The sequence below is a fragment of the Nomascus leucogenys genome, chromosome 11, assembly GCF_006542625.1.
Source record: "Nomascus leucogenys isolate Asia chromosome 11, Asia_NLE_v1, whole genome shotgun sequence".
Lineage (NCBI taxonomy): Eukaryota > Metazoa > Chordata > Mammalia > Primates > Hylobatidae > Nomascus > Nomascus leucogenys.
In genome coordinates, this window is record NC_044391.1 from 37,095,530 (window position 1) to 37,111,478 (window position 15,949).

Below are 15,949 nucleotides of genomic sequence, written 5' to 3' on the forward strand. Positions count from 1 at the left end.
CCTAGTAAAGTCTACCTCCCCAAATTGCTCTTTTCTTTTTTGATATAATTTTTATTTTTTATAAAAATTTATTCATAAATTTGAATATAAAATATCTAGATATGTACACTGTATAATGCATGCACAAAAGCTAAAGTTCGATTAATGAATTAATTTTAGTTATTTTAACTAAAAGTGGGAAGTTTATTCTTACTACTAGATTGCTCAAAGAGCAATCAAATGTAATTGAAGCCAAGCAATTCACACTATTTATAGACATTTTTCAGAATCACCTGCTTTGTAGTGATTTTTTTCAGCACAGTTGTAAAGTTTTGATTTTTAAGAGTCCCTTTGAAGACGTGGCAGATGTTGGCTTTGCTAATAATGCTGGAAAGCGTAGCAGGTTCAAAGTTACAAAAATGTTTAACACATATACAATATAATGTCGTGCTTTTCTATTAAATTTGGTTATTTTCAATTGTCAATAAACTTACGTAAAGGAAGCCTAAAGTCCATAAATATTTGCTTCCAAAACATGAAGCTGCTAGGGTTTGCATATGTGTGTGTCCATGTACATTTGTGGAGGGAAAATGAATAAAATATATGCTAGAGAAGCTTACATATTATAGTTTTAAATCATTACTATGAATAAAATTGTAAGGTTTGTAAATATTTAAGCTGTTTTTCAATACTTTCTGGTACTTAAAATTCTATTAGAATTTAACACGGTAATTAGCACATATACATACAGTCTGGGTATTAGATGCAGGGATACAGAATTTTGGTCCTGACTTTACCCTGGATGTATGTACTAAATTTTCTCTCAACCATAAATGCAAAGTAATTATAAACTACCTAACAAAATACAAATGGTCTCACTATATAGGATGAGATTTTTATCTAACACAATTTTAAATTTCAGGAGTTCTGAAATCAATTTTATTTTTTAGAAATATTGAAATACCAAACTGTGCTATAAGCAATGAAAGATATACATATTGATAGCATACCAGGATCATAATCATTTTCAATATTGCTTTAGTTTGTGCTAGATCAAGATGTCTATGAAATAAAATATCTTTGAAGATAATTTATGGACCACCTAATGCGGTTGTTACAGGAGAAAGATATCTTTAATTTAAATCTATCTGAATATCTGACAAATATACCTTAAACTGAAATTGGCAAATAAAATTTTATTTTCAATAAGTGCACATAGATTTAAACAGAAATTATTGTGATGTTCCTTTTAGTCAATATTTCTTCAAAATATCAAAGGAAAGAAAAGCTCATTCTAAATCCCAAGTATTTTTATCCTTGGTGATGACTAATTGTATTTTCCACTCAAGTTTTAATCTGTTAATAATTTATGTAGCTGACACAAATACTTATATTTGCTTGTTTTTCCAGTACCCTCATTATCAGCTTCAACATGTAGAAATGAACTTAATTTTGTTAAATGGTTATTTCCCACTAAGTTGGAGGGGAGAGATAAATAAGTTTTGTTAAATTATTCCATTTAAAAAATTATTAAAATAAATTAAGGGAATCAGTTATTGAATTCCACTTTCTCGATTTTCCCCAAACAAAATAACATGTGCTTGTATGAAAATTCAGTTTGCCCTAAGAAACTTAAGGGCAATGGCTCAGTCCAGGAAGCGTAAAGAACAATCTATCATGTAGGTTTCTCATTGCAGAAAATAAAATGAACAGTAAGAGCTTATGGGAATTGCAAGAGTACTCTCATCAACCTGTCCTGGGATCTGCTTCCAAAGTTACACTGATAGCAAATGTACAGTTTATGAAATTGTCACTGCATTATAAAATCGACTGTTTTTCTAATAAAAATTGAAACCTTCTTGCTATGATTAACCTTTCAACTCACTAGCTAAAGAGAGTTTCACTTATAGTTAGGAAAATACATTAAATAACAGTGACACTACTGGTAATTTTCTTATAAAAACTAATTTGTGATGGAACATTAAAAGTTCACCCCCTGACCTTGGAAAATAAAGGTTAGCTTTTGAGACTATGACAGAAGAATCCATCCCATAGCAACGCTGAAGAACAATTGATATTGCTGTGAAGGGTGAAGGAATATTAAATATGCGGCCAATCATTTTCATTTATGTGGCATCTTACCTAAAGCTTTATACACGATAAACATTTTTCCAATCCTTCAAACCAACATACGGGATTACCTTCTAGGACTATTATTAACCCATTTCCGCAGAGGAAGAAAAATATGCAAATATTATATTAAACAAATGACACCTTCCAAAAATTTGTAATCCAGGTTGCACTACAGCCACGAAAGAAAACTCACAAGTCCCTTAATTTCAAAGTATCTTTCAACAATGTTATGATAATACAGGTAGGTAAGAGCTTTGAAAACTTGTCTGGAAAACTTTGAGTTTCTCCGGATTGCTACAATTTACTCAGCAAGTTGTGCCTTCAAGCACCAGAGGTCAGGAAGCTTCCCCTTTTGCGTGGCTGCTCAAATTATCTCCACTGAAATCAGCGCCTCCTGCGCGCACCCTTGCATACCACCTTCAGGCACGTAGCTAACTAACTCTACCCGAGTTGCTGTTGCTTCGCAGTATTTGTCTCTACTAATACCTACTTGGTAGAGGGATTTATTTTACACTTTTGAAACTTAGATTCTGTAATTAGCTTACGCCATATGAACATGTACTATTAAGGTTCGTCTTTCTTCCAGTGTGAGCATCTATTTATTTACAATTCTCTGACACATTCCTTAAAATCTGAATTCCTAGATAATGTCTTCTTCCCCAATAAAGGGAAAATTTTACCATTTGAAATAGGGTGCTATTTAAAGAACGCTGAAATAAGAATGTTAAAAAAAAAAACTAAAACTTTTTTTTCTCATGCGCTCTGCCAAGTTCCATTGCAAGTTCCAAACATTGTGCAATAATTTGGAAATCCAGTTAACGATGGGAAAAATCGAGCCACTCAGAGTCGGGAACTTGCAAGAGAAAAGTCAAGAAGCGGCACCCGCACGCACGCCTGCCCAACGGACGCTGCATCCCTGGGCGCACGCCCCTCCCTCCCCAGCGCTGGGATGGAAGGTCACGCTTCACAATCGATTTCACAGCCACTTGTCCTTTTTTATTCAACCTTCTGGTAAACTAGTTTAGGACCTTGGAGAGCTTAGAGCTGCTGGCTGTATATGCATTGCTCTCGGATAAACACGTGTCCCCAAATATCAGGACCAAAGCTTCACCGCCGAATTTGGCCGCGGGAAGCCACAGAGGGCAACACATTCCCATCTTCCCCGCCGCCACCCTCCAGTGCGAGAATCTCCCCTGGTATCTCTCCGCCCCCTTTCCAGGCCGGCGCGCACTCTCGAGGGTGCCTGGCGCGCCCTTACCTGAGCTGTCGCTTTTCCTCTTGCCACTGCTTCGCTTCTCCGCCTCCGCAGGTGACAGTGCCTGGCGGCCGTAGTCCCCCGGCGCGCACGCGGCCCCAGTCGGGGTGCTGGAGCCCAAGCTGGAAGAGTTGGAACACAGGACGGGCGGGCTGCTCCCCAACTCTGGGGGCCCTCCGGAGTCGGGCTGGAGGCAGAGGCTGTGCCGAGCCGCACTCGGTGGGGAGGACATCTGCGGGAGGTGCCAGTTGGTTTGCAGAGCCTGGTGCTGCTGCTGCTGATGGTGGTGATGGTGATGGTGGTGGTGGTGGTGGTGCCCCCTGTGATGCTGGCTGGCAAACATGCCCTCTTCGTTGGGGTATCCCGCGATTATGCAAGATGAGGAAGAAGTAGAGAGCTCGGGGTAAGACATATGGTCAGATCTTCCATGGAGGGCGAGAGAGGATTGAGAGAACGGGTGCAAGCCTTGCGCCGTGGCGTGAGGGCTGCGCAGGCAGCCAAAGAGCGGGTGTTCCATAGCATGCAAGTTTCGGGTTCCAGGCAGAAGACTTCACGACGGTTCCAAAGGCCACCACCCTCTGTCACTTTGCACTGGAAACCGTGTGATATTTTTTACCTTCCCAAAGCAATAGCGGTGCACTTCTGCAGAGCTCGAATAATCCCGGTCCTGAGCCCCAGCGGCCAGTCTCCTTTACATATGAACAGTCGGACCTGGAAGAGCTTCCCTGAGCTACTCAGATGTCAAGAGTGGGAGAGGTTGAAGCCAAAAGAAGGTGGTCCCAGAGAACTGCTTTCAGGGGGAAATGGCTCTGAGAGGTTATAAATAGAGTGTAACGTGAGCTGGGGGCTGGCTTAGGAGCCCAGAGTTGACCACATGCAAACTCCCTCCAAAACTCCCGCTCAGTCTGCGCCACGCGCTCCCAGTTCCACTTCCTATCTCCTGCTGGACAGACGTAGAGCGTCCACGCCCGCCCAGCACTGCCGGCTGCCAGGGCTACAAGCGGCATGCCAGCGTCTAAGTCCCGCCCGGGAGGGCAGCAGCTCTGCCCTCCAGACTCTGGAGGCCTGGGCGCGGGGCACACCACCCCCAACCCAGCACCCTGATTCCTGCCTACTCACTTTCCTCTCGGGGAAACGTGACTTGTCAGTGTCATTTGGGAACTGTCACCTGCAGAAAAGCTAGGGATACGCCTAGCCTTTCGGGAACACGAAAGAAGTAATAGGGTTAAAGGAAAAGACCAGAGCTAGTTTGACGCACCCTCGAAGTTTTTCAAATTTTGCATCTTCCCATGTTCTGGGCGCCGCAGCGCGCCGAGGTTTTCGCAGCTGGTTTCTGTGGGTGGGTTGTTAATGGGCTGGGACGCCAGATCTGAGGTTGCAGGGATGAGCACCATGGCCTGGAAAAGGCGGTTCTCAGTGCGGAAAGAGGGACCTGGTTGGGTGGGTGGGAGGAAGGCGTGAGCCTGAAAGGGTTGCAGATGCCTACTCCTTGGCATCCTCACGTGCGATGCCAGGTGGAGGCTCCCTTCCCCCTCTTTCCTGGTCCCGCTCAATTTCCTAGCCACTTGTCCACCAAGAAGAAATTTTCCAGGGTCACGAATATTTCCAAGCGATTTTGTCCCGGTCACATGAGATGTGTAGATTGCATGCACATTTCTAGCCTTTCCCCTCAGGAGCTAGCCCAGGTCTCCTCAGGAGCTAGCCCAGGTCTCCTCAGTTTCCTCCAGAAATCCATTCTCTTCCGCTCAAAAATAAATCCGCTAATGCATCCCTTACCACCACGGTTCCATTTACTGAGAATTCTTACATTTCGATAGCTCCCAAAATTCACTAAGCTTGGGCACTTGGTTACAACTTTGCATCCCTGAAAATAAGTTAGAAAACTTGCCTCCAGTAAGCATGCGAGAGCAAGGGCAGGGCTTTGAAACTGCCACTTGCTTGGCGGGCGACAGGGTCCGCTGGGGGTAGAGCCGTTTACACACAAGTGAGAGGCGCTGTAATGAGCAGGAGGAACAGTCATGTCCCATCTGGGACCTGTCGCATCAGGAGAATATCTGTAGTCACCTATTCCGCCCGGGGCCCCAAATGTGCCACCGGCAGTGTCGCCCCGTTTTTTCATTGTCTCAGGTGTCCAGAGGATGATGACCAGGTCTTTGAAGTTGTTAGTGGGATTAATGGGTACAGCAAACTGGGCTAGACATCTGGTTTGAATTAGGAAAAAGTATTGATTAATCTTTGAGAGGTGTCCCCAAAGCAGAACCTTTCCCCTCCTCTTCCAGTCCCCCTGCTTAAGCCTCACTATCTTCTTTTCTTTTAAGTCACACTGCAGAATAGTGGCTTCGCAATAACATCCGTGTGAAAGATCGAATTGTTTTCTATTGCTTAGAGGTGGGGTGGAGTGGGGGTTGATCAGGAATTCTGAGATTTGTAAGCGCTGCTTTCTTTAACGGAAATTGAGCTCTATTTTGAGGGAAATTAGTTTTGCAGACTTCGTTTAAAAAAAAAAAAAAAAAACTAAAACTTTTGTTCACCAGCTGCTCAGCTTTTCAGTCTGGGTCTGAGCTGAAACCTGCTGCAAGTCTTTGACGGTAAGACTTTCTTTGCCGATATTTTGGGAATCTAATATTGTTTTAGACTTCGAAGAGGGGTGCTGTTCAGGTTGCACGTTTGTAGGGGCTTTAAGCACTGGCAGGATGGCGTCCAGGACTTAGATCTTAAGAATATTTCTTCCTGCCACTCCCCACGCCCTTGGCTCTTTAAGAATAAAAAGAGGTGGGGGAGTTATAGTCCTCCAATATCGTCGGAATATTTTTTTGTATTTTCATTGTGTTTATGGTTTCAATATGTGCTCTGATATTAAAAGTTAAAGTACAAAGAGCAACACTAAACTTCCCCAACTCATGTAGCTTCTCTATGGATTCTGGGTGAAAGCATTAAAGGCTTTATTTAAAGTGAGATTTAGGCAACCACCTCAATAAACCTAACCAGAAATATTTACATACTATAATGCTGTCAACTAAAAGTATTGTGGAAAATGTCAGACAAGACAGACTAAAATTACACATGATCTGCAGACGTCAGTACAAAACATCCACAATGGTCCTTTTGGTTTGCATTACATTGATTTAGAGGAAGTTAAGCAATTACTAAACGAATGGATTTGAATTTAACTAGTGTGTTGCAGGTAACTAGCAACAAGCACACACACAAACCTTTCATCTCCCGAGGCTGCCACTTCTTCTTAAACCTGCCCAGTGACTGTGCTGGATTTTTTCTCACTCACTGTGTCAGATGTTAACAACCTGTCCAGAAGTTTCTCTACAACCTGCCCCAGTCAGTCAGCCTCTAGAACTGCGGGGCCAGAAACCTGGCAAGAAAAATTTAGGAAAGGTTAGAAAAGGAGGAAGTCATTTCAAAGGCATGCAATGAAAACAAAGCTATCAAGAAAGGGCTTTTTAATTGAAGACACAAAACATTTAATATCAGCAAAAATTATGAAGTCCAGTTTTCTTATAGAAAACACAATATAAGGAAAATATTTGGAAGGAAAAAAATGAAGGACTAAAAAGGAGGTCTTGGTGAATTCCAGAATTAAATATGACTTTAATTTTCTCTGGATTTCTAAATATGTATTAATCACTACATAAAGATTTTTAAATTTTATTAGAATATTTGGAATAAGATAGAATATTGAATTTTATGCTCTGGGTTATAGAGAAATTTTTAAAATGTAATGAAAACAGGAAAAAAATCTCTAGCATTTCCTATAATAGCTACTTCAGTGTTCACATCCATAAAATCCAATATTGAAAAGATGCCTTTTTACCTAATGATATCAAGAAGAATGGTAAAAATATAAAATTTATTATAAAATTTCTACATAACAATCATTTAAAACTATATATGATATAGTATTTATCCTATATTTACAATATACTTGAGTTTTCCTGACGAAAAGTTATTTAATGCCAACATTTCATGTAAGGTTTCAGTACCAAGTAACACATTATAAAGAGGTTGATTATGTGAAAAGGTAAGCTACTCAGCTCTTGTAGGGTCCACAATTATAATTATTTTAAACATAGGCTGGGTTCTTTAAAGTTGATAAGTGTGTATATCTATTGTTTCCTTGGCTTAAATCAAATGACATTCAAGAGTAAAGGTAGAGATTTTTTTTTTGTTAGGACTGTTTTATTTTAAGGGGAATAGAACTCATATTAAGCAATACAACAAAATTATATTTAAATTTTACTTTAAGATTCATGACGATTCTTTTAAAAGTTGCCAGTCTTCTGCACACGTGTGACATGAGTTATCACGGAACTTCAAATATTTAAAATTAAATAGAAAACTCTACTTTGAATTTTACCTAATAGATAAATTTTCCTTGGTAACATATACTCATAATATATGAACTAAAGGGTGGATAATTAAATTAATGTTGTAATTTGTTTCTGAAAACTTTATTGAGTATAGAAATATTATTTCTGCTATATTTTGCCAAAAAGTAGCAGTTATGTCCTTCAGTTGGTTCTTCTGAAATAAAGAATTTTGAAAATGTATCCAAATATGCTAAATACCCAATGGTAATTTATGTGATTTATGACATACTTTATTTTATAAAACTAAGGAATTGATTTTCCCCAGGAACTATGCATTATAAAATTTATGGAACAATTTTGCTATGGCTAATACATGTTATTTAGTGATTCCGTATACTTTTACACATTTTTTAATGTTATTCTTTTTACATAACATTAATTGGTACATTCACAATAAAACTTGTTACATTCATTTTACATGTACCAAAAGAAATGAATACTTAAAACCTTACTTCTAAACTGTAAAACAATCCAACATACTTTGTTTTTCTAGTTTCTAGGTCTTCCTGCATTTAAATTTATTTCTTTCAGGAATTAGTGTTTTTCTTCCATTCAATTCCAGTATAGTATAATCAATGAAATTGTTCTAAACACTAAATATAACTCTGCCTAAAGCAATAAGAGAGGAAACAAAATATATCAAAATTAGAACTATTTAACAGATAATCTTTAGAAAGCCAGCATGCAATATAGATTTTGACTAATAAAATTAAATCTAAAAGATTGAATTAAAAATTCAAAATATATGCATTCTTTCATAATACGTATTCACACTGTTAATAAAATTCTAATGATCTTTTGTCTTTCTTTTTCTTTTTTTATTTTGTGAGGCGTCTTATGGTTGGGAAGACATAGATTGCCTCTCAAATTTCAAACACTTCTAACTGGACTCCCTTTTGTTCACCTGTTTTCATAATTATTTGATAGTTAACTCATAATAATGCTAATAGATGATAATTAATTTCTACATTTTCGTTTGCATTCACATTTTATGTTATTTTTATTGATAAATGTAGGCCTTTTCAAAATTTTATCATTGAAAATTGTATCCTTTCCATAACAGGGAGATGTACAGGCAAACTAATTCAAGATAATTCTGTAATGAAATGCTCTATATTATGTTATATTTTCTATAGCATCCAACTCATAACCATTACATTTCTATCCACAATTTAAGGGAATTACACCATTTATTTCTCCCATGTCTTAAAAAGCAATGCTATCCTTTTATATGAATTGAATTTAGAAAAGTTCACAAATCTCAGAGAAGAAAAATTGAATCGAAAATACAGACAGGAATTATAAGTAAAACCTTAGTCTTCTGTTTTAAGTTATCCAACTTGAAGAGTTTAACATAACTAATGTAACTTTGGCACTATGATAAGTTTTTCTTGTGTGTTTTTATTTTTCATACTTCATCAATTTGTAGCAAGTTTTATTCTTAAAGTGGCTTTTCCATTTTGAGCTCAGGTTTATGATTTGGATTACTAAAAACCTCTGTGTTTTAGCTGTTAGTATAGTTTTCCAAAATATTTAATTGCACACTCGTATTTTATATGATTCAGACTCAACAAAGAAATACCAGCTGTCTTTTATGTCAACTTTTTTTTTTTTAGGAATAAAGGAAAAATGTTGTATATTTGTATACCAAACAAAATGAAAAGTTAAGGCCAAATACATGATCTCTTATAAAAGCATATTTTTAAGAGTTTAACATTATAATAGTACTTTGATGGAGCACAGGTTTTTTTGTTTTGAAGATTTTGAGAGTGATACGGAGTATTTCATACAAGACAATGGCTGTATGGAAATGGATCAAAACAAAGATGAAATGATTAAATGACAACTGTCTGCCCATGTCTTAATTAACATAAGAAACAAGAAAGGTAACAGAAGGTAAGAATGGGCAAAAAAAAAAACAAAAAAAAAACCAGAAGAGTATTTAGCAGGTGAAAAGACAGAAAGTGAGATAAGCTTAAAGATATTAAAAATAATTTTAAATTTGTGAATACATAAATCGTAAGCCTCATATGATCATGGTAAAAAGATTCCAGGTTCATATCTTAGTTTAATTGGAATTTTAAAAATAAGTAATCAGAAAGGTTCATATTTAACTGCATGGCATAGATATTTTTGTTGGAGTAATAATGAAATATTACTATTCTGAGAAACAGTTTCAAATGATTAATGTGAAATGTGGATATAGATGTGATCAATGCTTAGACATGTGTAGGCTATTGAATATCTGAAGTTCTGAGTAATCACTACCTTTTCGTCTTACAAATTTGTAACCTGAAACTCACTGTAAGCAAAAGGTTTTTCTAAATTTTATCTATTTTTAGAGGATGATTTCTGCTAAGTTGGGGTCATAGTATATGGGAAGGGAATAAGCTGGTTTTCAACAGCTGTTAGTGTCTGAGGAAAAAAAAAGAAGTCTTGGGCCAACTGCACTCTAAGGCACTTCAAAGCACAAGTAAGGAAATTCTGTACCAAACACCAACCAGAACCCAGGAGGAATACCAGCTCTGAGCTCTAAGGCGCAGGACAAGGCAATTTCTCATACCACCAGCTAACAGTTGTTTTCATCCACAAAAGGGCCTGTGATCAAAACAAAGCTGTCTCTATATTATATAAGATTTTGTAAATACTAGATGCAACCTCTTCAACCCTTAGAGTGACTAGAAAAGATTCTTTTTTCCCCACTGGACATGCATTTTGCATGACCTTTGTCCTATAAGCTCAAAGTTGCGGGACTCTACGTTGGTCCAATTCCACTTCTAACAATTCATTCTTGAGGGTATAAAAAACCAGTGGGTAGAAAAAGAGCACAGTGACTGAAGAGGTCAAAATAATCTTGTAATACTTCATGATAAAATAGAATCAAACTAACAATTGATGTTGAAAATGGACTTCACGAGTAAAAGAAAACTGACAGGTTTTTCCTCTAATTTAGGACATCTGTAGTAATCTGAAGCAGCAATTCTGCAAATAACTTATTAAAGATGATTAAGTGTGCTGGTTAAAGTGATGGTAATGTTTCTCTGAAGATATACTCAAGGTCAAATTAAATAGACTTGACCCATAATGAAATACAATAATACCTCTATTTATTGCAAGCAATTTTAAGAACATTCCTTTGCTATAGTAACTATAGAGCAATAAAAATAGCACATTTATGACCTTCCATGTTAATTATTTTATTCATCATAATTGTCATCTGTGGGCCAGTAGTATCTGTCAACAGCTTATGAAATGTTTGAATTTCTACAAATTTTGTTCTTGGTTACCTCTGATATCCTACCTCTTACAGTTAATGACATGATTTGATCAAAGTTGAAAGCTGAGTCCTTCTGGGTTTTGAGATCTGATCATACATTCATCAGATAGGCCCCACCAGGCAAAGGTCTTAGGCCCAGGTAGCACCACTTGGAATCCTTCCAGAACCAAGACAAACACATAAGTATAAAACTGCAAAAATGTTCACTGTTGCACATGTGGCGATAAAGCCTAGTGTGTATTTTTAGAGAAGAAAGATATAAAGAAGCACATAGAAGCTTGTGAATCTTATGCACTGTAAATCTAAGGTTACTGAACTAGCTATTGGTGTTTCTCTTTCTGTAACAGTATTAAAGACTTGCTAATCTATGTCTAGTTCTGTTATGTGAAAAATATTTTTCTTAAAAAGCAATTGTTAGATCACTATAATCTGGCATTTGTGTCAAATATAGCCGTGGCTAGAACCAAAAAAAGTGGGTTATTTTCCTTGTACTGTACTAGCAATTCCAGTGATCAAAAATTGCTATATCTCAATTTTCAGTGAGCAAGTCCCGTCAGTCTCTCTCTAAACAGCCTTATTGACAAGTCAGTTGCTTAAGTCAGAAGTAGGAACCCACAATTGCCAAGCCCCTCCTTCCTTCTCCTTTTCCCCCACGCAATCAATCATCAAGTGCAGTATTCCCAATTATACTTATTTAATGTTCATTAACTCCATAATCCTCTCCACCACCAGTCAGTACTTTATTTGGGGGCCTCACTCTTCTTGTTTAAATTATAGAGGAGTCCCATGATCCTGTAGTTGCCTAGAGCATTCCTCCATCTTCGGAGGCGGGGTAGAGAATTGATTTGGATCTTAGCTCTGTCACTTTCTAATTCTGTGGACATATTCATTTGTTAACACAAGAGAATATTATAATAAACAATTTCGACAATGCTGTGAACATACTTACCATGATGACTGGCGTAAGCTCAACAAATATTTAACAAATTTAAGTTACATCTAGACCTCACTGTGGAATACAGATTCGTGTGGTTGTTGAGTACTTGAAATGTGGCTTTTCCAAATTAAGATCATTTCAAGATTAAAATGCATACCAGATCTCAAAGACTTCTTGTGAAATTAATGAAGTTTTTCATTGACTACGTGTTAAAATAACCGTGGTTGGATACATCGGGCTAAATAAAATACATTATTAAAATTAACTTTCTTTCTTTTTTACTTTTTTCATGCAGATGCTAGAAAACTTAAAATGACCTATGTGGTTTACACTGGACAGTGCTAAGCTAGAGGGTGTCATTTAACTTTTTCTCTCTTTTATTCCCTCCCCTTGCAAATAGGTACCAAATTACATATATATCTGTCAAAATGATGTAGGACCTAAAGTCTCTCTGTAAGTTGATCCTTTTGACCCCATGATTAGGAGCTTCACAATGTGGTACCACACCTGGAAACCTCCAGAACAGGATCTCAAGGAAACACAGGAAATTCCTGAAACAGCAAAACCCCCTGTGTGAAGACGTCTGTTATTCCTTTGTGTATCAGGAGCATCACTGTTAATTAACTGTTGACACACTTCAAACAGCTTGGTTGGCAATGTCCTTTTTGAAAAAAGAAGAGCCAGGTGTGTTTTTCATGATGAACTAGACAATGCTGTCACAAGTTTACCTCTACATCTTATTGCCTTGGAAAAATTTCCTGCATATCGTGGCACAAGATAGTTGGCTTTCCAGGCAGCAGTTGGCGTTGTGAATCAGTCATCTCAGCATGTGTCTCCAAGATCCCACAGCAGGGGAAAAAAGAGGTGGAGGGTCACATGCCTGGTGTTATATACTTTGAGGCAGAGGTTGTAGGTGCCATTTCTGCTCAGAGCTCATGGACCAGAACAAAGCCATGCATACCTGAGAGAGGACCAGAAAATATTCTGAAGCGCATGGCTGTTTGGTGAGCAGTAAATGTTTCTGTTACAACAGGTTTTGAAAAACTTCAAATGTACTCCTACTAGGCCTACTTCACACCACTAAACTCTATACTTCTTGTTTCTTGATGGCATATTATGCTGATGTTTTCTATCATAGTGTCCAGCACAAAACAAGAGCTCAATACATATACTTAATAGCGCATTTAGATCTAAGAGTTTCACTTTATCATAAGATTTTAGTACCCATGTAGCTGTTGGGCCACATCAGGAAAATGTAACTGCTACTACAACTGCAAAGAAAATTTAACTAATTGTATGCTCATCCCAGCTTCAGGTTTTTGTTTTGTTTTGTTTGCTAGCTTCTTTTTATTTCATAATGTTTGCTTTGTTTCTTGCCCTTGAGCAGAGGTTCATTTCTAATTTTCACTGGAATTAGAAAAACAGTTGTGTCCATATGCAATAACAGTGTTTCAAATTCTTTGGGGATTTGCCCACAATGTCTGCAGTCATATTGTGACACCAGTTGTGATGCCAATCTCTGTAAATCAGACTTATTCCCAGTGAGACATTATATATTTTTGCAGCCAATACAATCTATTTTATAGTGATTTATGGCATTGTCTCTGAAGAGGATACTTTGGTTTGTGTCTTGTTTTGTCAGTTTTCAACACTTCGATTATGGCCAGGCTAATTAATATTTTTGTGTCTAGGTTTCCTCATTTCTAAAACAAAGATGTTTCTTTCTATAGCTTCATGTTGACAATTAAATTATATAATTTATGTTACTCAACTAGCAAGTAAATTGATGTATAGTGTATTTATAAATGATAGATACTATCTTTACGTTAATTTTTATTATTGTCATCATTATCATCAATTTTCAGGTCCATGTTCTGACTAAAAAGAAGCCACACTCTGTCTTAAACAAGCTTTGTAAGAAAATTTTGAAGTATTTACTTATATCTAACCATTCATTCCACATTTTCTCCCAAATAACACTCTAATATCTTGAGACATCTTGTCTAGGGCCAGATTTCATAAATGCTTGTGAGGCAGGAGAATAGGGTCTGGAGGCAGGAAACCTAAAGCCAATTCACACTGACTTCCTATAACTAAATCTAAAGGAAAATCCCAACTTTCCTCGCCCAAGTAACAAAAGGATCAGAGGCTATACTCCCTTTGCAACCCGCCCCTTTTCTGCCTGGCAGATGAAAAATGAAAAGTACCTATGACTGGTCCCCTCCCACGACCAGTCAGACTGGTCACGGATCACTACTTCATTTACATAGGGTGTAAACCGAGTAACCAATGGGAAACCTCTAGAGGGTATTTAAACCCCAGAAAATTCTGTAACCGGTGTTCTCCAGCAGGTTGTTCAATCTTGCTGCCACTCTGTGGGGCGTACTTTTGTTTCAATAAATCTGTGCTCTTCCTTCATGGTTTTGTTTGTGCTTTTTGTCTAACTCTTTGTTCAAAATACCAGGAACCTGGACACCCTCCACAGGTAACACTTGTTGATCAAATAAATAATATGCTAATGATAAATGTAACTTTAGTTATCAACATTTTTAATTAAATGATTATACATTTAGGTTGTACGTATTTCACTTGACTTTTCTACTTCCTTCAAAGTAATAGTAAAACGAAAACTCTTGGCATATAAAACCTGGAATTTGAGATGCCTGACAAAAATGTTTCATATGGCCAAAAGAACTATTAAATTCTAAAGAAAAAGCTGTATGTCATTTCTTACCTAAAGCACTTCAGATAAATTTACAGTGGAATTTGATTTTAGGTTGTACAGGATCTAGCCATTAGTTCAAAAGTAATGAACTGTCCTGTAACAACAGAGGTTTAGTGAGATAATAACTACCGGACTAACCCTAACCTCAATTATAGTGTAATGTGCAACTCACTTAACTCCAAATAAATAAGCATACTAACAATGAAATAAAATACTCATAAAACAAATAATATAGAACTTAAGATTTAGCATCTATTTACATCATTTATGCTTGATTCATATAGTGAGTGTATATAAGCTATGCCGAAAATAAGCTCAATGTACTGCTTAGTGCTGACTAAAATGTACATTCTTTTATAATTGAATCCCTACTTACAGAAATGTTTTGTGGTGATTTACAGTACAGTTTGATAAAACAAAATGTAAATGTAGAATAAAGACTATAGATTAAATAAATTCTAAAGGTCAATACATTATAGACTAAAGTGTAATATAAAATAAAGACATCAGAACCTTCTGAAGGAGAAGTCTCCAAACCTTAAATATCAGAAGAAACCTCTGGCTTTTGTTTTGTTTGTTTGTTTTTAGGAAATGCATTGTAGCACACAGCTATGTAAGGACAGTGAGAACCAGAGCTATCAGGATGGACACAGGTCAGGGGCACCAAGCACCACTTGCCCAGTGTTTTTTCCCTTCTCCTCACAGCCCACGGGCTCATGAGTGGCACCTACAAAGAAACAAATGGATCTTGAGACGCAACCCAAAAACCAAGCACTAATTTCTCCAATATATGTAATACAGTCAGTGAAATGGCCCCTCAAATGCCATACCTGTGTTTTCTTGGTCTGTTAATTCATTTGATAGGTAGATTCTTGGGGCAAATATTTGAGCAACTTTTTTTTTTTTTTTTTCAGAGACAAGATCTTCCTCTGTCAGGGGGGAAGTGGTGCAATCATAGCTCACTGCAGCTTCAAACTCCTGAGCTCAAGTGATCCTCCTGCCTCAGCCTCCCTGGTAGCTGGGACTATAGGTGTGTATCACCACATTCAGCTAATTTTGTAAAATGTTTTATAGAGATGGGTCTTACCATGTTGCTCAGATTGGTCTCAAACTCCTGGCCTCAAGCCATCCTCTCACCTTGGCCTCCCAAAGTGCTGGGATTACAGGCATGGGCCACCACACCCTGTTTTCCTTTATTTTTGTCTTCAGCTATTTAGTTATTAATTCCTTCCAGTTTTCTAAGTTTTGTTTAATATATAAA

General features: G+C 37.3%; 1 protein-coding gene and 1 long non-coding RNA gene across 2 annotated transcripts in view; one reads left to right on the plus strand and one right to left on the minus strand.

The window, feature by feature from the left end:
- The window catches only part of MEOX2 (mesenchyme homeobox 2), a 75,588-nt gene extending 71,426 nt beyond the window's left edge, over positions 1 to 4,162 (minus strand). Inside the window, exon 1 of the mRNA XM_003252593.3 lies at positions 3,371 to 4,162. Coding sequence (XP_003252641.2) covers positions 3,371 to 3,884 — 514 coding nt within the window. The 5' untranslated portion in view covers positions 3,885 to 4,162. The remainder of the gene's footprint in view (positions 1 to 3,370) is intronic.
- Positions 4,163 to 5,878: 1,716 nt separating this feature from the next.
- On the plus strand, positions 5,879 to 14,097 carry LOC115837336. The gene is made up of 2 exons (XR_004032392.1): positions 5,879 to 5,955; positions 12,364 to 14,097. It is a non-coding gene; the product is annotated as an uncharacterized LOC115837336 (long non-coding RNA).
- The last annotated feature ends 1,852 nt before the right edge of the window (positions 14,098 to 15,949 follow it).